Genomic DNA, 24285 nt, shown 5'->3' with positions numbered 1-24285 from the left:
AGAGTAAACTTGATTTGCTGTGCACTTCCTTCTCCCCATGGCGATTTTACAGTATCCGCCGGTGGTAAGATGATTTAAGTGTTGACAAAGCTGGAATTAAGATGTTCACAGGCTTAGTTCAAAGCACTTGACATGCGGAAAACAACATTAACAATGCCACCATTGCGATGGCTTCATCCGAGAGTGAAACGGTGCCACACTCGGAATTTGTGTCACCAGCTGAGTGTCCCTAAGCATGTCACCTGCCCTTCCCTTCCCATCTGCACAAATCATTCCAACCTGCCATTTCTTATTCTAGAAGAGTTGCAGGTGTGCGTGCCAGGCACACACATGAGTGCACACCCCTGCTTTTGCGTGATGTCCAATTTAAAGCTGATCTGAGCCCATTGGAAGGCTCTTGTTGATTTTTATGGGTTTTGCATCACGTCGTAAGTGGACAGACCCATTTCAGCCAGGAAGCCATTTCACATACAATTCGTATCAACCCATTCATGAGCTAATTGGCTCTCAGAATGTAAAAACTGACAACTGATTTAACTGTTGATTTTTATGCGCCACTTACAGCAAGAATTGCCCTGTCCCTTTCAACCAAGTCTGCTAACTTATCCAAAAGATGGCCTCTTTCCGATGCATCCATTCTCCTCCAAACGGAACCAAGGGAAAAAGCCAGCCGAGCTGCCCTCACTGCTTTGTCCGTATCAACCTGTGAAAAGGAAGAAACAAATTGAAGACACAGGTAAATAACACAACTAGGTTTATGGAATGGGCTGTTATACAAACTTAGTCACGTGGGTTTTGAAATGGTGATTAATAAAAGAACTGTCCAACAGTGCTGTTCTGGATTAGTTGCTTTGATCTATTTATACATTTCTATTACCTGTTATACATTTAATTTATACATTAAACATATAGCCATTCATAGGATACATTACCTTGTCAGCTTCTTGAATCTCACAGATCTGTTCTCCTGTTGCTGGATTATATACTGGGAATATCCTTCCACTTTCAGAATTCTGCCACTCATTATTGATGAAAATCTAGAAAAGGAAAAAAAGTCATCAGGTCTCCTGCATGAACAAACAGTAATGTATGTAACAACAAACTCCTGAAAAAAGCTGCAGATTCTAATACAAAAGAACTGAAAATTATTTTTTCATGTGAAAATCACAGTTTTCAGGAGTTCATGCTGAGGCCAGCCCGAGATGTCTTTCTGTATTCTATAGTAGTGTCGTTATAGAAGCAACATAAAAGTCTAAATATCGGTTGATGTTCAGATTTGGTTCAAAAACTGTAACAAACTAAAATAAGAAATACCTGTATCAGAGAAAAAGCCTTGAAACTGCTGGAGACAAGACAAGGATTTGGAATAATCATTCAGTTCAGTAAGTAAACATTTAGTCACTGATACATCCCAGTCAAGGCTGAATAATCTCAAACATCACTGTTCTTCAATACACAGTTAATTATGGCTACAGTGATGGCTTGCAGCACAAAACTAACTTGCTTATCTGCTAGGAACAATGGAAATTGTTAAATTCTCTCAGTGCTGTTATCATTTTAATTGTCAGGGGCAAAACAAATTTAAATGGTAATGGTGCTGACAAGAGCTGTCTTGAGAAAGGTAATGACAAATGAGTTTATTTAAAGTAGATTTTTACTGGTAGCTGCATACATGTCAGTTATTTTCTGCTGAATGACTTTCAAGAATAGGATGTAATTATTTATTAGTGAATATTAAAGAAGTCACTACATGAAAATGACTTGAGCGAAAAGTTTTCCAGGTACTCAGACTCCTCCTGTCTTTTAAATCTTTCTAAGAATGAAAGTTTTCAAAAATTTCAGGCACCATTTGGGTTCCTGGGAGTCCAGATATCAATGTACTTTCATTGGATTCCATGAAATACAACTTTAAATGTGTAAGAGGATGTCCTGGCCTCGTTGAAATGCACAGGAATTTTACCCCTGACTTCACTGAAGGCAGGAGTTCATGCATAGAGAGAAGGAATGTTCACCACCTGGGGGGTTTTTTGCATACAGGGCTTTGTTTATAGAGACAGGGACCCTTTGAAAGCTTGAGGAGTCTCAGTTCCAGTCAGAGATACACAGGTAAGAGAAACTGGCCCATCTTTATACACATGAAGGCAAAAATACATCTGTAGAGTTTTCAGTTACCAGACATGAGCTTGCTCAACCTATTCTCCAAGCCAAATGGAAGTCCTGTAGCTGTGTTCCTCTCAGCAGGGCTTATTAGCTCAGGCTCGGTGCCACTGTAACTGCAGTGACACAGCTCCTGCTTCAGAGCTCACTCGTGCCCAGCTCACTGCAGCTGTGTGTGGGAGGAACCTGTGCCTGCCTGGAAAATGCCCTGGTGGTAGAATAACCGTACATGGAACCCAACAATTACATGTGCTTTTGCTATTACAGATGCATTTCTGTTGTGTTTCCTCATCTTCCCTATGCCTCAAACTTCAGCCTCCTTGCTGTGTGCCCCTCCATCCATTCCAGATTCTGTCCTTTCTTTAACTCCCCCTTGCCCCTTTTGTTTAGGTTTTCAGAGGTTGCTGAACCCAGGACCTACCACACCACTACCATTGCTTTCTTTGCATGCTCTAATTTATCCTGAACCTGTTTGTGTCCTTGGACTGTGAGCTCCTCAGACCGTGCTGGTGCCTTCCTGATCAGTGATTACACTGTTTGGCAAACCCAGGTACTGGTCCCTGTTAGGACACTCTGAAGCTAACCCAAAATGAGAGAGTGAAAGAATCACCAGTATGATCTCTAGTGACTAGTACCATAAGCCAAAATCCTCTGGTGCATCATTGTCACTTTCAGACTGTAAGTGAAGCAAAGAAACACTGAGGTCTGTGGCCTGTGTGGAAGAAGGAATTTATTTGGTGCTTTCCACTGAGTTTTCTCAGAGTTAACTCTGCACCCAGCGTGTGTGTGTTGAGGGTGCTGAGGAGGGAGGGGAAGGGAGAAAAACTTCCAGCTTCAGGAGCAGATGGCCAGAGAAGATGTAAGCATGTTTGTTTAAGGTGACAGGATGTACATAAACACATGGGCTTCTTGTGTGAGCTGCATTGAAAGAATAAAGCAGTTTGGTTGAGTACAAGAACCTGAGAAATCGTGGCAGCCACAATTCAATACACTTCCCTTAGAGAAGTGGTCTGATCTTTTTAAAATAGATTAAAAAATGTTAACTCCATTCTGCTGGGATTAACACCTTTCATCAGGTTTGCTAGTACACAGGACATATATTTGTTCTTGAAATGCATTTCACAATGGGAATGAGAAATAGAGCCTTGGAATTACAAAAGAGTGCTGCAATTCAAGCTGACTGGAAGGAAAAGCTGTATGATTTTATTGAATGCTCCATTTATCCCACAGATTTAGAAAAAGAAAAGTAATAGTAAATATTTCAGATAGGACATGGAAAGGATCTATTTGGCATAAGTTAGAGCTGAAAGCAAGAGAAATTGCTACTGTTAATGGTTAATGTTAGTTTCTTCCTGTTCCACTTTCTATAAACAAGGTATTGCCTATACAAGCTCATTACTGTAAACTGAGCACATTTAAATTGGCAGTAAATTCAGAGTATTTACTCTAGTGCACAAATAAAGTACCTAGTCCCATGTTTTGGAACAGTTTCAAGTCTTGAAATCCAGCAGCTGGCGGCTTTACTAGCAAAACCTTACACTTAAATAATTCACTTTTGAAAGTTTTAGGTGTTCTGTGTCAGGTAGTACCATTCAGCAGATATTCCTACCACTGAGACGCAGATTCTTTTGCAATAAATTTGCATTCACAGGGGCTTTTATAACTCTTCCAGCACTACTGACTCCAATGGCTGTTGATTAAACGTATATATCCTGTACATTTAATCTGACTTTCATTATGGCCACTTCGTAAAAATGCCATGAAATGGAGAAGTGATGACACATTGCAAGAACAAGGAATCCCTGCAAAGCCTCAAATTGGGTTTTTTTTCTCCCTTATTTATAGTGACCATGGTAAAGGCTAACTCTAAATCAGGGAGAATATTTGACAGCAAATGTTCCTATCTATGGATTATATATAACCCATCCTAAACACCAGATAAAAAAGGGGTAACCCTAGAAAAAGAAGGGCTTGCTTCCATGTAAATCATGCTACAAATTGGACAACACCCAGTGAGTTCATTGTTCAACCTCAATTGTGAAGGCTATTCACATTTACTATTCCCCTGGAATCAATGTTAATTAAGGCTGACTGGGGCTATAAATCAGCCTTTGGTTTTTACAACTTAATTCAGCATTAAGCATATATATGTAAATAAAAGGTAACTGATTAACCACTTGAGTTTTCCAGGAGTTACTGAGGTAATTTATTTTTGTTTGAGTCCTGGTGTTACCTTTGTGATATGCAGCAGGGAGAAGAAAAAGTCTATAGTGTGTCATGCATTTGCTATGTGGTATTGTGGTAGTTAAATAATCTGGCCTGTTGGGTGCTATCAATAGCGTTGTGCCAAAAGGCAAAGGGAAGAAGGGAGCACTTGAAAAATCTTGGAATACACAAACATTTTGTTTGCCATTTACTCTCAGCAGAGCCAGTAATGGCAGTCACGTCAGAGCAAGAAGATAAAAGGCAAACTTTGCTGCTGTACTGAGGTGTCCCTGTCAGTGCAGTGGTTTAGCCAAGAACAAACCCAAAGGCAAAGCACACAACGCCTGCTGTAAGTGAAGAGTCTGGCTGCAGTTGGTGTGCAGTGGGCTAAGGAGGAAACCAAGTAACTTTGTTCCCCAGTGACGCCAAAGGGGCCAGCAGAGCAGGGCAGAAGGAGAGCTGGGGGTGCTGGGGAGCTGGGAGTGCAGGTGCTGGGGTACGTGAAGTTGGGGGGGATGGGAGGGGCCGTTCCAAACAGTGCAATGTGACAGGCCTGGGGGAAGTTCCTAGTTGCCCCTGTGAACATGATGCCCCTGGGAGTGGCATCATTCTCATGAGATCTCATCACATAGCTCTCTGGCCAATTTCTTTTCCTTTCCAAAGGAAAGATGGAAAGGGCATGGATTTTCCTAAAAAGAACAGCCCTCCTGGTACTGACAATAACCTCTTGTTCACATACACGTGATCTCATAGATCTTTTGCTAGAACTTTGCAAGATAATGGTCCCACCATGTCTTCACTAGGTTCAAATCCTGCCTGTGGTTAATTATATATATCCTCTGCTGACAGAGTTCCACAGCGCTGATCAAGAAAGCAATCTGACTCATCCTACAGGTCAAGTGACTGTTCAGAGCCTTGAAGATACCACATCATACCAACAAGTATACAAAGGAAAAGTAAACTCCAAAGTTACAATGTAAAAATTCCAAGTTACTTTGAGACTGCTGACATGTAGTTGGAAGAAAATCATACATTGCATTTTGCACAAGACCTGCATTTCACAAGCATTGCACACTGAGTTCAATAGCATTTTGGATGCTCATCAGTTTTGAAATCAAGCCAAGAGTAAACGTTTTTAGCATGACACAAAGCAAATTTAGCTTTGCAAATAAAACAACTACAATCTCTTGTTTCAGTAGCCATCTGTCCCAGCTGGCTTAGTAATAATTAGCAATTTAATGTTCATTTCAAACCATGCAGGTAATTGGAGTGATAAGTATTCAAAGAAGAAGGGATGTATACAAAGCCAGGCTGGACATTCTAATCTTCAGTGCAGTAGTAGCAAAATTTAGACCAGGGAGAAAATGTGTTTTGTGTTTTTGTTACTATGTACCACCAAGGAAGTACTAAACAACTATCTTTATGAGTGTGTGTATAAATATAATTAATTAAGATACAGCACAGAACTAATACCTCTTTTGCAGCTCTTAGTTGAAGGAATTTTGGTTTCATGGCACTACAAATTCTCTCTCCTGTTAAGCCAGGGGCTAGCCCTGGATTTGGGAAATGGAACTGATTTTTACATTCACTGGGGATTCCTGCATGCTCACTGCCTCTTTTTTTATATTGTCTTTCCTTAAAACATATAGGGGAAAAAAAAGTAATTTGGGCTCTCTTAATTCATAAGAGTAATCAACACAGGTGGCAACAATGTAACTTTTCATTTCCTTTCTTGAAAATGTTCTCAAATGATGTGTGAGTGAAATGATGATCTACATTCTTAATTTGATATTGCTTAGTGATGATGTCATCAGACATTTCCTTCAGGCTCCCCAGCTGTTTCACTAAGAACTTCAGGCAGTGGGCAGACAGTGGCCTAGCATTCAGCTCTTTGGAGGTGGAATTATTTTCCCATGGATTTAATAAACAAGGTTTTTGTGCTGTTGCAGCTCCAGAAATGTTTTTTGGTACAGGAAGAGGATTTTAACATCCAAATAATAATGGCTTCCCACAGGAGATTTGGTTCTGGATGAATGGAGGAAGGAATGGGAATTTCCTAACTCAATTGATTTAGTAGCTGGTTATAGTTCATTCCATCAAAGATGTTTTTTTCATATGTGGCTTTTTCCTTAGAGAGCTTTTGACACTAAATCTGCAGGGATGGGGGAGGGGGCATCAGATGCCAAAGTACTTTATAAGAGAATCACAGCTGCTTGGCCCTCAGCATCTTCTCAGAGCTGGAGGCATTATGAAATGCATAATGGCACTTCTTTTTCAAGGGGGGATGGACAACAATTTTAGAGGCATGCAAAAAATCCAGCAGCAGCATTTCCCTTGGTAAATACTGCATAACATCCCAGATACCAGGCACCTGTGCCTCAGTCTGGTCAGGAAATTTCATATCCTTTCCCATCTCAGAAACTTCATTTCCTCTCCTTGGGAAACATTGCAAGAGTCCTAATGATTAGTACGATTGTAAGGGAATGAACTAGGTGGGATTGCCAATCAGAGGTGCAGCTTGTTTATTTTCACAAGCCTTGTTTTCCTTCACTTTTATGGCTGTCTTGATACAGCAGATCTCTCACATTCTAGAGTGTGTTGTGAGGCACTCCTGGGAGTGACTAGAAGCCAACAGCTGGCTATGGAATCAGTGAAAACCTGATTTAGAAGAAGGCACTAGGGAAAGCAAAAGCCAATGCCAGCAGTCCGATGGCTGAATGACCGGTGATAGATCAACGGTGCCATTTTATTTTATTTTTAAGAGGATTGTTCAGGTGACCAGCAAGAGTCACTGCTTCTTGCTGGCAGTTCACAAAAGGTGAGTAATGGGCTTCAAGGCCAACCTCCCCAAGCACTGTCAGTGCAGAATCCTGCTTCTGAGCCATGAATGGGCAGTGCCAGTGGTTGCAGTGCTTTCAGTGGATCCCCCTGCACGAGCCAAGGCAGCCTGGCTGGACCAGCACCCACGCACAGGTGGTTCTCATGTCGTTAATGACCCCAGAGCAAAATCATCCTCAGAAATTGCCCAGATTTGGGTTCTTTAGTGAGATGCCTTTCAGCTGTGGAGGAACTGTACAGGAACAACTTTGCACCAAATTTAATTCTGGCAAGCAAGCTTCTGTGGGCATAGCTGGTTTTCAGCTACAAGAGGTCCAGAGTACAACAAAAGGAAAAATCCAGCTGGTTTCAGTGGGAGCTGAATCAGGCCCCAGCTGAGGAAAAAGAATCAGTGGCAACAGCCTCCAGAGGGATGTTTGTATCAGGAAACAAAGCTGTTTCACTGGAAACTTGACACATGCTCTAGAGTCTGTAAGATCTGAAAAGCCAAACAAAACCAGAATATGTTGATTTTTCTTTTTCCTCTTTGGCTGCTGGGTTGTCCTCCTCTCTCCTTACTCACACCCCCCACACCGTTTAAAAAAAAAAAATTGGAAAGGAAAAAGAGCTCTGTTTTAAAGCTCTGTGTGTTGTGGGGTGCTTGTTCTTTTCTAAAATCTCATTTGGACCTCAGAGCCTGAAGGATAATGTCATGGCTTTTGGATGTGGTGTACCATAAATGGGGCTTTCCTTCATAAACTCGAGCTTGAAATTTCACTCAAGAGCCCAAACTTGTGAGTGTACTGAGAGGGTTGGAGAATTTTAAACCTTTACAAACATACTACAACATACAGAGGATCAAAAAAGTGGGATCGGAAATAAAATGCCCAAGAAGTGAGTGGGGCTGCTCTGGTTTTGCTGTCAGTGCAGCAGTGTGGTCAGCTCTGGTACAATTATGCTTGTGCAAGCCCAGTCCTGTGCCAAGGGCAGGTGTCTGATGAGCAGACCAGGGTACCTTCTCTGGTAAATCCCAAATAGCAAGGCCTGAGTCAACTCTACCAAAATCAAAGCCAGAACTTCATACAAGTGGACTTTGGATCAGAAGCCAGGTATTTAAAAGAGGTGAATACATCAAGGTTCAGCGACATGTCAGCCTGTGTAAATGAAGTCAGGCTTCAGTGTTGCCGACATGACCTGGAGGAGGATTCTCATGATTGAGCCCTAATGGTGGCAGGAGCTCGGTCCCTTTTCACTCCCAGAGAGGTGGGAGAAGAGGGCAAAGCAGGACCTGTCTGCAGGGGCTGCTGCCCTGTTCTGCTCACCTGGATGTTTTGTTCAGGTGCTTAAAGCCAGATAGGGCAAGTCCCCCACTGAGCCAGCTCACAGATAGAATAGGTTTAGGGAATGGTATGCTAGGAAAGGGGTGTGATGGGAGGAGAAACCAGAGGAATCCAGGGTCTCTGAGCAGCAAATGGAATCGGAGGAAGGGCTTGAAGCCTCCCATCAGTCTGCTGTGAAAGTGGAATGTAACATGATTTTTTCTCCCCTATGTCCCACATCTCTCACACCAAATGTTTGACCTGCCTGTCTTCCTGTCTTAATTAGTCTTCTGTCTTTCTGGGAGTTGGGACTGTTCTTCTGCAAATGGCAGCACATCAGACAGGGGAAACCTGTCATGTTTGTTTTCTAAGCTGTAGGGGGCACACATTTGAAAAAACTCCCAGCTTATCTAAACATTTTTGTTTGTATGATTTTGAATTAGGAAGTGTGAGTAATTAGTTAAGAAGATTAAATAAGTCTTAACAACATGCAGTAGCGTGCTTACTTTCCTCCTCCCCCCAAGTATTTCCTGCACAAAACCCTGGCTGCCAAACTGTGATGATACCCTTTCCTATTTTAGTTTCTCACTGTGCCACATGCTGATACAGCATCCGTTATTTCAATTCAGTCTCATTAAAGGGATTATTTTGCGCCTGGTTGTTCAAGAAAATTAATCTAAAGAGAAGAAACTTCAGATTATATTGTCTGTTGAACTATGCCCACCACAAACATTTTACTCCTTCTGGCTGCCTTATTAAACCTGTGGGAAGAAACTTTGCTTGCAGCACATAAAAGGCTTTCCTTAAAGTAATTTTTACTTTTTTCAGTTAATGAAGAATTTATCTGCTGTTAGTAGAACAATACAGGAGCAATAACATAGGTAATATTTCATGTATTCCTAAGAAACTAAGCTCCAAAGCTTTACTTATCCTTTCATCAGCGGGACTGTTTAATTGCTGGAGAAGAGCATTCATTCTCTAACTGCATCAGAAAACATTGCTTGTGAAACCAGGATGACTAAAAAATTAAGTATTCTCTCCATTTTCACTAATAGCAAAGACAAGCCATCAGTGGATGAGTTGGGTAAGGATGGCAGTGGTTTTTATGGAGTATGATCCTTGATGTCACTTATTGCACCTTAAAAAATGAAATAATGAAAGATTTTTTAAAATTCACTACATCAAGAGTGGAGAGGAGGGAGTATTTGTTTACAGAATCAATTATTGGGCTGTCACTGGGCTTTAATGAAGTTGTGGCTATTAAGAACTTGATCCTGGAAACCCTTCCACAAGCACTCATTTGAAATGGTGGGAATGAGGAGGGGTTTGTACAAACAAGACTCATATTACTCTGTGTAGTTCTGCTGTTTTTTGCATTGTTTGTGCATTGCAAGTCCTGTGTGCTCCTTATGTGTGACAGAAAACAGTGTGAGCTTTTTATCTGTACATGGGAAACATGCTCTGCCACTTGGAAGGACTTAATCTCCCTTGTAGGTAACTGCCATTTTAAATGTTCATCACCAAGAGCAAGTTCTTACTTAGAAATTAGCTGTGCTGCATAAATAAATATTCCTCCTAGGATTTCAGACATTATAGTCAACATAGAAAAATACAATGAGCAAATTTATTTTGACTTAAAAGCTCTGCCTGAGAAAATTACCTTATAACTACACATGAGAAATTGCTGGAATGTCAGCTTCATTTGCAGTGGCCCCTTATGGCCTGATCACCCTCCCTGGCACGATAAATCACTGGCAAGATCCTTACCTTAACACGTTTGATCTCAGCTCAGCAAGACTTGGTTTTGATGTGAAGAACTCCAGATCTGTTAGGTCAGAGACAAATAGCAGAGCCACTGACCTGCAAAGTGCTAAGTCTATATTAGACCCAAGTGAGCAGCCTTAAGCTCCTGAAAAGTTTGCCTTCGCTTCTACTTTGCATCCTGAAGCTTTTCAAATATTACTGTTAGCATGGTTTGTTAATGATTCCAGAGACATTTCCTTTTGTGCCATTCTGCATGTACAGAATCCACAAAAAGCATGTGGTGTGAGAAGCTTTGTCTTGGATAAACTGTTAGAATTATCTGCACTTTAAAGAGACATGAAATAAAACTTATTATTTATCAGTTTCTTTACTTAATTTACACAAATGGCTTGCACTGGCCTTTTTCTTACTAGACCATGGCTAATGATTTCATAAATAATGATATTCACCAGTATACCCATTAAGATGATGCAAAGTGCCTGTCTGTCTCTACATACAGAAATTCAAACTACTCCTAAAAAAGAAAAAACTCAGCTTGCGACATTTACATTCAAAATCTGAACTTTCACAAAGAACAGTTTTGTGGCCACTCAGTTTTGCAGCCTTGGTTTGAAAGTATTCCTTATTGTCCTGGCTAAACAGTCACTTATCTCTACGATAGTAAGCAGGAGTGTTAGTCTACCAGAAAATTGGATGTTCTTAATGGGCTTTGGGGGAGAATAGCTTTGCATCATCAGCATTAAGTTAAATCACATTAAGTACCCACTTACAACATAGGGATTACCACTTATGACATCTTTGGTGAAAGCCTTTAAAACAAATTGTTGTGTTTGTTAGAAGAAGCTGTGAGATAACAATTCCCAGAAGTCTGATTTATAAATTCTTTTTTGCTCTTCAAGAAGATGCAGAGGAACCCAACATCTCTCATTCAATGCTGCAATGAAATCTCTCAAGCTGGAAATTATTTTCAATAAAAAGTCATGGAAAAATACTGATTTATTTAGTTTAGAATATTCTTCTGGAGAGAAGAAACTGTTAGACTCCCTTTCCTCTGAGTTCAGCTCTGATTTATCCTCCAGTTCTTTCTGTTGATTAAGTCATTGCCTTTACATATACAAAACTGGAATAGGCCATTCTGCTTTTTATTATTCATAAGGTTGATAGGGGAGAACTGGGTTTAAACTGTCAAAGTATCCTGCTGTGCTTGCATACCTGACAGATTTACACCTCAAAGTACACTGTGATGTTAAGGCTAAAATTGGATGTGGAGTGTTCTTGCAAGAGCTGATTACAGTCTCAGTCAAATAGAACACTTGAGGATATACCAAAATTATGCCAATGATTGATAGAATTTAACATTTTTATATATATGACCGGCAAGCTATTCTGTATAGAGATGAAGCCCTGCATGAAAAATGAGCTCTTCTATTTACCTTTAAATAGAAACAGACTAGTAACTTTGCATATGTAAATGAAAAACATGACCCTAAACTTTTGCCAAACATGCAGTATTAAAAACATGGACTAGGGCAAACCCAAAACCTGGTTATACTGAGCTTTCCTTAAATGAGCAAGGTGTGCTGTAAGTCTTGTCAATAAAGAGCCTTCCTTAAAAAACTTGAATATTCATACATACAGTCCCAAGATCCCCCTCTCCCCATTTCCTTTAAAATTCATGTTTCTTTTCCCCTTTCTAACCAAACTCCATTTTTCTCTGCTGGAGTGCCTTGTAATGATGCCAGAATATGTTTCCCTGCTGTTTACATGACAGGATTTATGCCTGTAGTGAACACAATGACACATGATCGCTAAATGGCTAAAATCACTATCAAGACTTTAATCTGAGAAATTTTTCACCCAGACATTGCAAGTACTATTGGTATGTAAAGGTATGGAGGCCAGTATTAATTACAGCAAACGTGTCACCCCCTTCTGCAAGGAACACACCAGTGACAGCTGTTTGTGAAGGTTCATGGCAATGCAACCTTTGGCAGGTACCTGGTATAAGGTATGTTGCCAATCCAATCCAGTGAGTAATAACTAAATTCCCATGGGACCCGGCTGAAATCAAATGTTGCTATTGCTGGTTCACTGCTTTTAGTCTCCCCAAAGACCATTTAGGCAAACAGCTGGAGGAGCTGACTACAAAGGTTCCCAGTCATAGGAACCACTCCGGGAAAGCAGGTAAAGGCTTCTAACCAGGAAATAAATTATCAAAGGATTTGTCCTGTTGCTTCCTCAAGGAAAGAAATTAACTGAGACAGAGAGCAAGAGCATGAACACATTTGTGTTTTATGCAGAATCCAAACATTAAAAGCAATTGTCTTGGCTGCAGGGAGGAAGAGCTGTGCTGCACCAGTCAGTGAGCATGTTCTGCACTGGGCTTCTGCTTGGCATCTAAATAGAAGGGCCTTCCTTCTCCCTCCATGCCGGAGTGCCTTACTAAAACAAAACCTTTGAGATGTGAATAGAAGCAATCCCAGAACTGGAGTTCCAGTACTGTCACTGCTTTGCATTTATGGAGTATACCTCCTCCTAAAGAGAAGTATGGAAGGGAGCAACATCACCAACTCCAGCTTCATCTGAACTCATTATGCAGATCTTGCAGTAAGGAGGGCACTGCCTCCCTTACAATGCTCACAGGAACAACAACAGAGAGAACTTCTCATAAAGTGACACAGAAAGAGAGCAAAGAGCACAAAGAAAGGGGTCTTTTCATCTATACCATGTGTGCATGTATAGGTGAGCACACAGAGAAGCATGCAATTAATAACATACAGAAATGCAGACATGCATCCACAGGTAAACATTGGCTCTGAAATTCATCTGTATTGCCATTTCCCAGAATACCATGTACAAAAATAGAGGCTTGATCTCCTTGTAGTCTGGCTGGTTTAGCAAGAGATCCTGCCTCTGACACTGACCTACTGTCTGAGTTAGTCATAGTTACACTCCCACAAATTTAAACTCCCCCATCTGTGAAGGAACCTTGTCACAGTTTTACAGTGAGGCTGAATCAATTAATGCCTTCTGAAGGATGTGATGGAGCAGAATATTAACACTTGCAGTTGAGTGATGCCAGCTAAAAACATCTTTAGTAATGTAACAAATGGATTTTAAAATCACTATCAAAGGGTTGGACCACCAAGACTCCTAGGCCCTCATCAGCATAGCTATAGCACATTTAGTGTTAGTCTTATATCACAATTTCAAATGGATTGTGAAAAAGCAGAGCTTGATTCACACCTTTCAGGAAAACAGCATCCAGTAAACATCACAAAAGAGAAGAGGCCGTTAAGTAGCTGTGGTAAAGAAAGTGTGATAAGGACAAAAAGAGGAAGACAAACAAAACATCAAGCACTGATGGAAAAGGGGGTAAAGGCTTAGCAATATGTCCTGAAAAACAACTGTGCTTGTTTCTCAAGGTCCATGCAGGCCATTCCATACAGGAGTGCTGCAACAGCGTGTCACAACTGAAGCAACTGGAAAAAATAAAGTAAGTCCCTTGATTTGGAAGGAAGGTGGTAATTTCTTACTAGTTTTGAACAACTCAAGAATAAAACTATTTCTGTTACAGCTGAAAAGAAACATAAGCAAATGTAAAATGCGTATGTTATGGTAAGCTTTGAAAATATCCAGTGGAATCGGGACACTGCTTTTATGTCTGGGTGCAAAGAATGTTTAAAATATACTCCAAATATGTTTCAGACAACAAAATGAAGTGTTCCTTAAAATAAAAAGAAATCTATATATCCACCTGTCAGTTACATAAATTCTAAAATCAATTTGACAATATAAAGAAGTATTAAACCCAGTTTAAAATTAAATTCTATTTTAAGGACATTTTACACTAGCAGAGTGGTAAATAAAAGTGAGGTGCAGTGTCATGGGAAGTGCTTTTGCGATTGAGCTGAAAAGACTACAGGGTTTTTCAACTAACTAGATCACAATTTTCATCTAGGTCATCTTATAGGTGGGAAAGAAAAGCACAAGTGCCTATAAACCAGCCTAAGAAAGCTGAGTGTGAAAATGGGTGATCTGGACTGTATCATGGAGGGGAAAAAAACGAGCATTTTTTGAGCATAAGGGGATGAGAATTATCAGAGGCATACCACACTTTTTATGTGTAAGCTGTGTAGGGAGGACAAGTCGGGCTGCAGAGTGGAGAGCAGCTCTGTGTGCAACGCATTGCGTGGGCACTGCTTGGAGGAGAAGAATAACACAAAATGCAGACCCACAGATATAGAAGCAGTGTAGATCGTGAAGGATAATAGCAGGAGTGAGGTACCAACTTCTAAATAAGAGCAACTGAAGTGACACTGAAGCGGTATCAAAGAGGAAAAAGAGTATGAAGGCAGTAAGGCTGGTGCCAAAATAACTCCGTATTAGTTCAGTGAGAGCTGCACTGAAATAGTGTGTAGAGAACAGACTTTTCTGTATCCTAATGTAAACAACATTTGACATAGTCCTGTCAAGGACTAAAAATTGTGTCTGAACCCCTGAGAAATGGTTACCATGTAAATAATTCCAGCTTCATTGCAGGAGAGAAACACATGAAGAAGCCCTACTCTCTGGGATACTAAACTTCAAGAAGCAGATTTTTTTTAAAGAGGAAGTAACTTAGAAACTCCCTGCTTGAAGCTCGGAAATTAAAATCCATAGAATCAGCATGGAGGCTTAAGAATGTGAAAGAGTCAAAGATGATTTGCATTCCCAAGGCTAAAAACGGGAAGCACAAGCAAGAAAATAAATGGGGTGGCAAAGAAAGAAGATATGAGAGGAAAAGAAGGCTGGAAAACACAGAGACTGTAAACACACAAAAAAAATTTATACTAAATATACTGAATATTTTGAAGACAATTACCAAAAAGGTAACACAAATAAAACAGCCAAGAGAAGCCTAAATTAAGTAAATAAGCAGATATGGGCTGTGGGAGAGTCACTGGATTCTGAAAACAACCTGGCTATGGAAGGGACACTGAAAATAGTTCCAGAGGTGGCTGCTCATTTTGGGGAGATCCTTATTTGGCTATTCCAAAGTAGATTATATTTCTGGTCAAAAATTAGAAAAGCAGAGCCACTAGTTGGAACACTAGAAAAGGATAGATAAAATAATTGTTCTGGGGAATCATGTTTACTAAAAATCTAACCGCAGTAGTATACCAAAAATCATTTAAGGGCTGTGCCCAGGATAGGCCCAGTGCTTCACTCCCAATTGTGCCACAAGGAGTTGAAATAAAGTTCCTGAAATAAAAAGAAATCCTGAATGCTAATGCATCTCAGTTCTTCCAGTTTTCAAAAGCTAAGGCATCAGGAATTGCTTAAAAGCCACTAAGAGTGTACCAGGGTGATGGTGGGGTGATGAGGAGGATGATGATGATGTATGAAGTGGTGGTTTTTCCCACTGAAGCATAGGAAAACAATGCCACAGCACACACCTGGCAGAATCTTCCAGCTGGAGAGATCTATTTCAGATGAAATGTACACCTGAGGTTCTAACCAGCTCTAATCACTTGGGGCCAAATTTAAAGCATGCTGACCTATTCACAAGACTATAAAATCAGCCTTTATAAGACAGTCTAAAAATACCTATATTTACCCAAAACTATAAAGAGCTCTGCTTTGGAAATAAATCAGTCTCACTTTAGAGGTAAGACCTTACCTGTGTAAATACATGTGTTTGGAATTTCTGTATGGAAAGGCACTTTCTGATAGGTTCTGAGTAAAACCTGAGAGATTTAATGTAATCATTGCCACCAGAGCATGGTAAGAGGACAGTCCCCCCCTGGCATCCTCTTTCCAAGTTCAGCAAAGGGGCTGCAGCCTGTTTTACCATGCAACACTTCTGGTATCTTCATGACTTTCCAAATGGATTTTTTTGTAACTCACTTATTTTAAATTAGGGCATAGTATAAATCCACATGGAAATTAGCAAACATATCCTTTCTGTAACCACACCGCCTGCTGTAGGCCCCTCACAGCTGTCCCATAGCATCCCCTTAGATTTTGAGTTCAATTCAAAGTCTTCATTACCTATGAATCCCTCACAGATTAAGGTCTATATACCCTAGTACTCAGTGTGGTCCTTGTGTTTTAGCCTCCAGCTGAGGCAAATTGAGATTGAGCTGACCTTAAACATTTTCACTTGGGTCACAGAATGTGATGTGGATGGTTCTCTGCAGTATTTTCCCACTTCAGTCCAACAAAGCTGGAATGCATTATGTTTCAAGTCATAGATAAAAATATTGTTCACTAGGCTCTCTGTGAAAGGCACTGACTCCAAGTAATCAAGGATTAGGTCCTTTTTTTCTTCTGTCATTTGGAAGACTATTGCAGCAATGCTATTGCAGCAACACTTTGATGTGGCTTCACATATCACACTTTTAGTAATGAAGTGCTCCTAAAACTTAGTTCACCATGTGACTTAGCATTGATGTGTTGCATTCATGTCACAAAGGTAGATGACTATTTACAGAAAAGACTGATGAATAGAAATATGTTTTTTGAAAAATTCTGAAATAGGGAACTTGTGTTTTGGAGAAAACCAGATAGGAATACACACTTTGAACAGGAATTCATTTGAGTAAACACAACAGTAATGAATGATTGAGCCCTTGGATGGCAATAAATTTTTAGACTTTATCGTTCTCTGCATAATACTTAGTAGTAAATCTTCACACAGCTATTCATGCACTTACTGTGCTTTAAGTAGGGATGCCAGCCCTTGTCTGAGGATTCCTCACTAGAGAACTGCATAGAACTGCAACTTTCTGAAGATTTTTTAAACCTCTACACATCTGTGCTTATATTACATTTACACATAGCTTCCTAATGATCTTGTCTTTGTTTAAATGTGGTTTTTGTCTGTCATTTCTTTCAGCTGAACTAGATTTCATATATTGGTTACTTGTTTCAGGGAATGAGTTCTACTCCTAAAAAAACCCAAACAGGTAAAAAGCTGTGGGGTTTTTTTTAGAATTGGGGAGAATTAAAGAATTTTCAAAAAATAATGAATGTTACAGTCCAGCCTTACAAAAGATAGCTACAAAACTGTAAAAGAAGAAATATGACTTTATGCAAGACCTGACAAAGAATTTATGATATGGACCACTGAGCTCATCTTTTGTCATTTATCTCTGTAAATGTGTGAGATTTCTTGGAAGATAGTTAGTCAAATGAGGAGCCGAGATGAATCAGTGGATATAATTTATTTAGACTTTAAAAAGGCTTTTGATGATAAAGTCCTTAGCAAGAGGCTATTAAGGAAAGTTAGTAACCATATGGTGAAAGATAAAGTCCTGCCGTGGATTAAAAAGTGGTTAAGAGATAAGATAAAAAGACTGGAAATAAACGGGTAATTCTCCCTGGAAAGAGGTTAATAGCAAGGTGCCCCTTCATTACTGTGACTGGCAATCGACATCTTGGCTCACCTGCCTTTGCAGATCATTAATAGTAAGGTACAGAGTTTGTAGATAAAAATGTTCAGGCTAATCAGAGTATTGTAGAAAATATTATGGGGGCTGAAGTGAAATGACATTTGGGCAACTCAAAGGAGATGAAATTTGCCAAAGGCAGGAAATACAAAGCCAAGCCTCTTGGAAGGAAGGGTTCAGACAACTTCTGGATGCTGATCTGTTCCCACTGGTTTGCAATGTCCATGAACAGCTCACTGAAGGGAACTGTTCATCTGCACTGTAAAGAAAGGAGGACAACTGGATCCAGTGGTTCCATGGGGTGGTCCTCCCAGGCAGTTTATGGCAGTGAATAACTTCAAACTGGCAGAACCCATTAAGATCTGCCAAGAACAATTTTGCATGGACAGGGAGATGGACAAACTGCATCAAGAATTTTTGGACTGTGGGATTTATCAGAAAACGCAGATCTACAAGATAGAAATGTAATATGGAAATGCACTGGAATTGGTGAACTTCTGTGGGAAATGTTTCTGAAGGGCAAATTAAAATGGAGAATTAATGAGGGGTTGTCTTTTTTTTTGTCAGAATGAAAGAGTGAGAGTGTGAGAGCATGTGTTATTCTCTGCTCTGTCCAACAGCATGATTATTTTTGGAGCAAAAACCTGAATACTACTTTTCCTTCATAAGTGTCCTGCCTACTGGGCTATCAAGCTGATGTCTCTGAGACCTCATAAATACTTAGAAGTGAATTATCCAACAGCAGATAACATGAAATTATTTCCAAAGACAGCCAAAGTTGGCAAAATTTGGACATATTCCCCATCAGAAATTAGGGATTCATATTAAAGTTTCTGCTCTGTTGGCTTCAGAGCAGGGGTATGAATTTGTCTGCCTTTCAACTCAGGCAAGTGCTCTGATTATTACAAGCCTTCTGGTTTTGGTATGCAAATAAATACATGGATCTTTTGCATTTGAATACTTTAAATGTTAAACATTATTTGCAATGAGAAAAGCAATGATAAAGTCTTTCAGTACATCATCTGATCCTACCAACTGGACAGAGCCAGCAATATATTATTATACAGCTTGATGTATTAAACCAGGGTGCATTTTCCCCTAAAGATCCTGCCTCTCCCTGCAGATTCAGCACAGTGAGAGGTCACTGCTACCATAGTTACCCCTCAGTAAAACAGTAGTCTGCTGTAGTTTTCTAGCTGGGGCTAGTTCAGCCCAATGTTTTCTGGGTTTTTAAGGCTCATGGCTGTAGTGGCTGTACTGGAATAAGGAAAGGCAGGGACTGGATACACGTACAGCTATGCTTGTTTCTTGTTCCCTCATGCAAAACTTGGGTAAATTGGGTTTGTGCAGAAGACCATAAAAGTTTGGGAGGAAAGAATAATCCCATATTCAGGCTGCTAACTGGAAAGGAGTGCATAAATATTTTGCAATCACCATCTGAATTGATGGATTGTAATACTAAACACGATGAATACACTAGTAGAGAATTCAAACTGCAGATTTAAACAACAGTAAATCTGCATACAATATGTACACTAAAACATCAAATGTGATGATAGAGAGTGGAATCCCTAGTGTCAGCATCAGATGCTGAAGTGTTCCACAAAGTAGAAGTAAAGTAGCTGTTCTATTTGTCTACTCTTCATGCAAACATCTCTAATTTTCTGTGCCCCATATCTTTTGCAAGAGGACTGTGCTCACCTAGGTGACCCAAAAGCCAAGCTGTTTTTTTCAAGCATCACTCAGTGGATATGAATTCAAAAGGCACTAAAGTAGCTAATTCAGGGAAAGACAGATGGGAAAGTACGTGTATTCATCTCTTACCTGAGTTTTGCCAATGCTTGTCTTCTGTTCAAAAAATAACAAAGATTCTGCATATTCATCTAAATAAAATAGATTTCCTGCCTCCTATCGTAATGTCAGTCAAGAATTTTATCTGGAAAACACGTGCTGGAAATTTTAATGAAAAAGGTAATGCCAAGGAAGTGCAATGGGAATGAAAATACTGAAACCTAGCAATAAAGTACTTCAAACCCAGATGCTTATCATATGACAATTTGAGATGTATTTGTTAGCTTCTACCCAGAAGCAGTTTGCCTACACTTCACACAAACTCCTCTATATAACTTTCTGTTGCAGTGCTGGGTAGCTTACCTGGCCTGTGTGTAGAAACTGGACAGATTTTAGCCTGTGGTGTAAGGGTAGAGGCAAACCCTTTTACACAGGACAAAGAAGATATGGTTGTCAGCTAAATCATAGGCTGTTAATACAGAAATGTTTCATGTACCTCCCCACTGCCACTGCGCTGTAACTTCATCCCTTTAGGGCACCTCTTTATAAAAAGCTCTCAAAACCACAATTCTTCAGCTTTTCCTTATGCTAAAGTTGTTCAGCTCTTGCTCAGACTTAAACCAGTTGGCAAGCAACAAACAAAACCTAAAACATCCATCTGGATTACTGTGCCCAACATGATGCAAACTGAGAATGTTTATTCACTCAGCTACCTGACATAGTGACAGAGCTGTGACAGGACAGAGTCCTGGGGTCCTCGTTCTGTACCAAGCTGTCCTTTAAAGAGTCAACATGACTTACGAAAACCACAAAGAAAATACTTTGTAAAGCAGATGTGATTATGCCATAACAAAGGAAGGACAGCCACATCCTGCAGAAACACCTTTAGCCCCTCAAATGGAGACAGCAGGAGGGAAATGCTGCAAAGCGCTTAATCCACTGGGCTGATTCCATATCTACTGTCAGATACTTGGGAAACAGTCTCAGAAGGGAAAATGGAGTTTCGTAAAACCTAAAAAGAGAGGCATCAGTGTAACAGTGCGAACCCTCTGACCACCCTCAAAAGCTGTCAGGTTCTCTGGGCTGTGCTCCCTATACTAAACATGCTAATGACATGTCCTTAGCAGACATCATGCTACTGCTTCTCTCACACATCTGATATTTCTGGAACAGCCCATTCTAGGAGAGTTTCTGGCACAAAGTTGACTTTTGTAGAAGCGTGACTTCTTCCCAGGGGGAGGGCTGGATCCCCTTCCTACCTACGTGCCCCCTTACATATGGAGCAGAACTGCCAGCACGCTCCTGACAAGCCTGAAGAGGGCTTGCTGTGCCACAGGGCTGTGGAGCAACCTAATTCCGTGCAATATTCCAAGATGTCCTATTCTGCAGATGCAATCCTTCCCCAAATGTTAATGTTAAAAAGTAAAGAGTTAAGGAGACATCACAGTGAAAAGAGAGATAACCCTGAATGTAGCAGTTCTAGAACTTGCCAGCCACACAAAAAAACTTAACCATGTGTGCTTGAACACTCACCTGCATGTCTGGTTCACATCCTGCTCACCAGTTCTTATTACACACATCTACAATGCTTTCTTTTTCACAGACCGTGCCAAGGTATTAAAAAGTGGGAAAAATATTTCTAATGACTGTTTTTTCAAAGCAGCACAGGCTGATTTCCAATACTGAAGTCCCAATAGCTACTGCTGCACATCTTACATAAAACCATGGCATTGAGTAATTTCCATCACTAAATCATATTTTTTCTGACCTATCCAAACCTACATTGCCTCTGGGCTTTCTGTCAGGTGGACAGATCAGAAGGACTTCACATACAGTTTTCTGCTCATTTCAATAAACTTACCAGAGTAATATTTCACAAGTTTCAATAATTCTGCTAAATAATCAAATAAATGAGAATTACACAGGTGATATTTGTTTTATCTATGTAGGTGGAAGGAGCTTTCATATCAACCCCAAGGGTAATGCAGTTATTAAATGATTAATGAATAATTTTCTTTTTTCCAGTACGTTTCAAATCTTTAACAAAAGTCACTTAGAGAATCCTGGAATTTTAAGATGTTCTAAAGAGCCTGTCTATTTACCAACTTTAGAATTATAGAAATAGAATTTAATCGGCAAAATATATTTAAAATTTTTTCACAAAGTTTAAGTGTTCATAGATATCTCTATTTTCATAAAGAATTAACTCCCAAATGTTTAAGTTTTTACATTCATAGACAGCTGTAATAAAGAGTTCAAGAATTCTGTGTCCTGGTTGTGTATTAAAAATTCCCAGCTAACAAGCAGGAGGGAGACTGCTAGGAATGCTTACAGATGTCTGATTTTACAGGGTCTGGGGTTGTTGTTTTCTTTTTTTTCCTTGCCAAAGTGCTTTGGTCTAATGTTATTTATTGTTTATGGAAGTTGTTTGTCATTTAGGACATGAAGTGACCACTCCCCCAAAAGAAAGAATCAAGTTACAATCCATTATTTCATTTTTGATTGTTTTTCTTTGTAATAGGTGGGAAAGTGGATCCTGGATAAAAGTCCTGCCCAAGACAAAACTCCAAGCTGAAGATTCCCATTATCTATAAATCACTTGAATTTCCTGCAGAGAAAGAGAAAAAGGAGGAAAGAGCGAGACAGACAGACAAACAGAGACAGGGGATATGCCAAGTGAAACATTTGGTACCTGTCCTAAACCAAAATTTTCTCAAAAGCAACCAGGAGTTACCTGATATCTCAAACTCAAGCTTAGAAGAAACATATTGCCGTTGTTTTTGGCTTAATATTTAAGTGAAATAACTTTCTTTTAATTGTTCCATTAGTATAAAATGTGTAACGTAGATCTGAGATGATGGCACTATGTATTGATTTATTAAAGATCACTATACATTCTCACAGAAAAAAAGCTATGATTGCTGATGACTGCTGTATTTCTCAAAGATTTTTAGAACCAATTCTCCAGTTTTAGAACAGACAAATGCAAGTACATTTATGATGCAAATTGGCTGTGGTACTACTCTCAAGTATTTCCCACCAAACACTCCTGAAGCACAGTTCACACTGAAACCAGCAATGAACAAAATTCATGCCAAATACTATTTGCACACTATGATTGCTCCTGAGGTGTAGCAATACACAGCATCCAATAACTGCATTCCTTACTTATTTCAACTATTTAAAAAGAAATTATGAGCAAGAAACCATATGCATTTTAAAATTTGCATATTGCAGTTTGCACTAAAATGTAATGAAATTTAAAATAGTTGACTTTCCTCTGAAACATTCTTCTAGAACAAGGAATTGCTGTAACAAATTAGAAGACAAATTAGTTTTGGCACCCACTAAAAAAAATAGAAAAGATGAAAAGCTTTTAAAGTGATGATATAGAGGAAAAATTACAGTACATCAGCCAAAATGAGTCTCCTATCAGCATTAAAGCTCCTGAAGTTGTATTTCCAGTAGATAAAAATGTTATCACCTTTTTCCAGTGCTGATGTGCTTATTTTCCTATTAAGTTACTTAGTAATTAGAAACAAAGTCTGACACATTGTAATCTGTTTATGCAATAGATTTGAAACCTCTCCAACAGAAATTAAAACATTCTTTAAAGATACTGAAGATACAAAGAATAAAAATATATAAACGAATTTAAAAATGCAAAATGCATTTACAAACAAATGACTGTTCTTAATGCCCATTTTAATCGACAAAACCAATATAGTCTCATAAGACACCCCAGAAAACCAGCAGCTTTTTCTACATTGACCCAGTGGGTTTGTTCTTAACCCTCTCTTTATGAAAATTAAAGATCAGTAGGGAAAACATGCCCTCTTGCAATATTGTTCAAGGGTATATTCAAGAATCATGGAAGTTAGTAAAGACCTGTTCCAGTGCTGTAACAACCTGATAGTATTAAGAGTCCTCCAGGAATTGTAAAAGAGTCCCTTGGGCATACAGGGTAATTCAAGAAAGAAAACATTTTTATTTTCTGATTGAGATACACAGGTACAGTAATGTTCTCTGAAGTACATAAAAAGCAACTAAAACATATTCGAGAACTACTGATTTTGCACTGAAAATAAACCCCAACAGCTCAGTAGAAAACAGTACATTTAAAGAGAAGTGGCAAAGCCAGTCCCAGCAGATCGAATTTGCTTTTCTATTATCCCGTGTTTTTTCAGATGATTACAGGGCTAAAAATCGGTTTCTTTTATTACAGATTCAAGGCAGTCTTTTAGCAGTTTTGCTTTTTTTTTTTTTTTTTTTTTAATCTCTACACTCAGGTTGGGTAGGGCAAAATGAAACTGATTTTAAGCAAAATCTCTCATTTGGAGAGAAAACCATGAATTTCTCTGCCAGAACAAATGAACACAACTTACCTTGGTGTATTTGATTTCAAGGTTGAGAGTGGGAGAAGGCAGCAGATGCAGAGATGCCATCAGAGCTGCAGGATCTGCCTTCACCTCCCCTGGCATCTCAATTTTACTGGAAGTCATAGTCTTGGGGGGGTTTTATAATACCACCGAGCCCCCCACTCTGCCCTGATGCTGTGTTGTGTTTTGGGTTGGTCCCCCCCCTCCAAAGCCCAGCGCTGAAGATGTTGCTCTCCTCCTCTGTATATAGGCAGGTGTCAAGCCGGGTCTCTTCTTATTGGACATGGGGGCAGAGGCAGGGGGGCAGGTCCATCCTACCTAGGGCGAGAGCGGCGCAGCCCCGCTCACTGCGGCGCAGCCTCCTCAGGTCCCCCCGGCCCCGCGCCCCATCCCGTCCCGGGGAGTCCCGGCACCCCGCGG

General features: G+C 39.9%; 1 protein-coding gene and 1 long non-coding RNA gene across 3 annotated transcripts in view; one reads left to right on the top strand and one right to left on the bottom strand.

Moving 5' to 3' along the window:
- The window catches only part of LOC108447558, a 134520-nt gene extending 111414 nt beyond the window's left edge, over positions 1-23106 (top strand). For both annotated transcript variants that reach the window (XR_001863196.1, XR_001863195.1), the window contains exons 3-4: positions 565-736; positions 22008-23106. This is a non-coding gene — a long non-coding RNA (uncharacterized LOC108447558). The remainder of the gene's footprint in view (positions 1-564; positions 737-22007) is intronic.
- ALDH1A2 (aldehyde dehydrogenase 1 family member A2) overlaps positions 1-24266 on the bottom strand; it is a 54060-nt gene extending 29794 nt beyond the window's left edge. The window contains exons 1-3 of the mRNA XM_008637116.2: positions 23872-24266; positions 933-1037; positions 563-703 (exon numbers count right to left, since the gene is read on the bottom strand). Coding sequence (XP_008635338.1) covers positions 563-703; positions 933-1037; positions 23872-23988 — 363 coding nt within the window. The 5' untranslated portion in view covers positions 23989-24266. The remainder of the gene's footprint in view (positions 1-562; positions 704-932; positions 1038-23871) is intronic.
- Between the last annotated feature and the right edge of the window lie 19 nt (positions 24267-24285).

Source organism: Corvus brachyrhynchos, unplaced genomic scaffold (genome assembly GCF_000691975.1).
Source record: "Corvus brachyrhynchos isolate BGI_N302 unplaced genomic scaffold, ASM69197v1 scaffold200, whole genome shotgun sequence".
Classification (NCBI taxonomy): domain Eukaryota; kingdom Metazoa; phylum Chordata; class Aves; order Passeriformes; family Corvidae; genus Corvus; species Corvus brachyrhynchos.
Note: the sequence above shows the minus strand (reverse complement) of the source record. Positions and strands in the feature narration are given on the sequence as shown.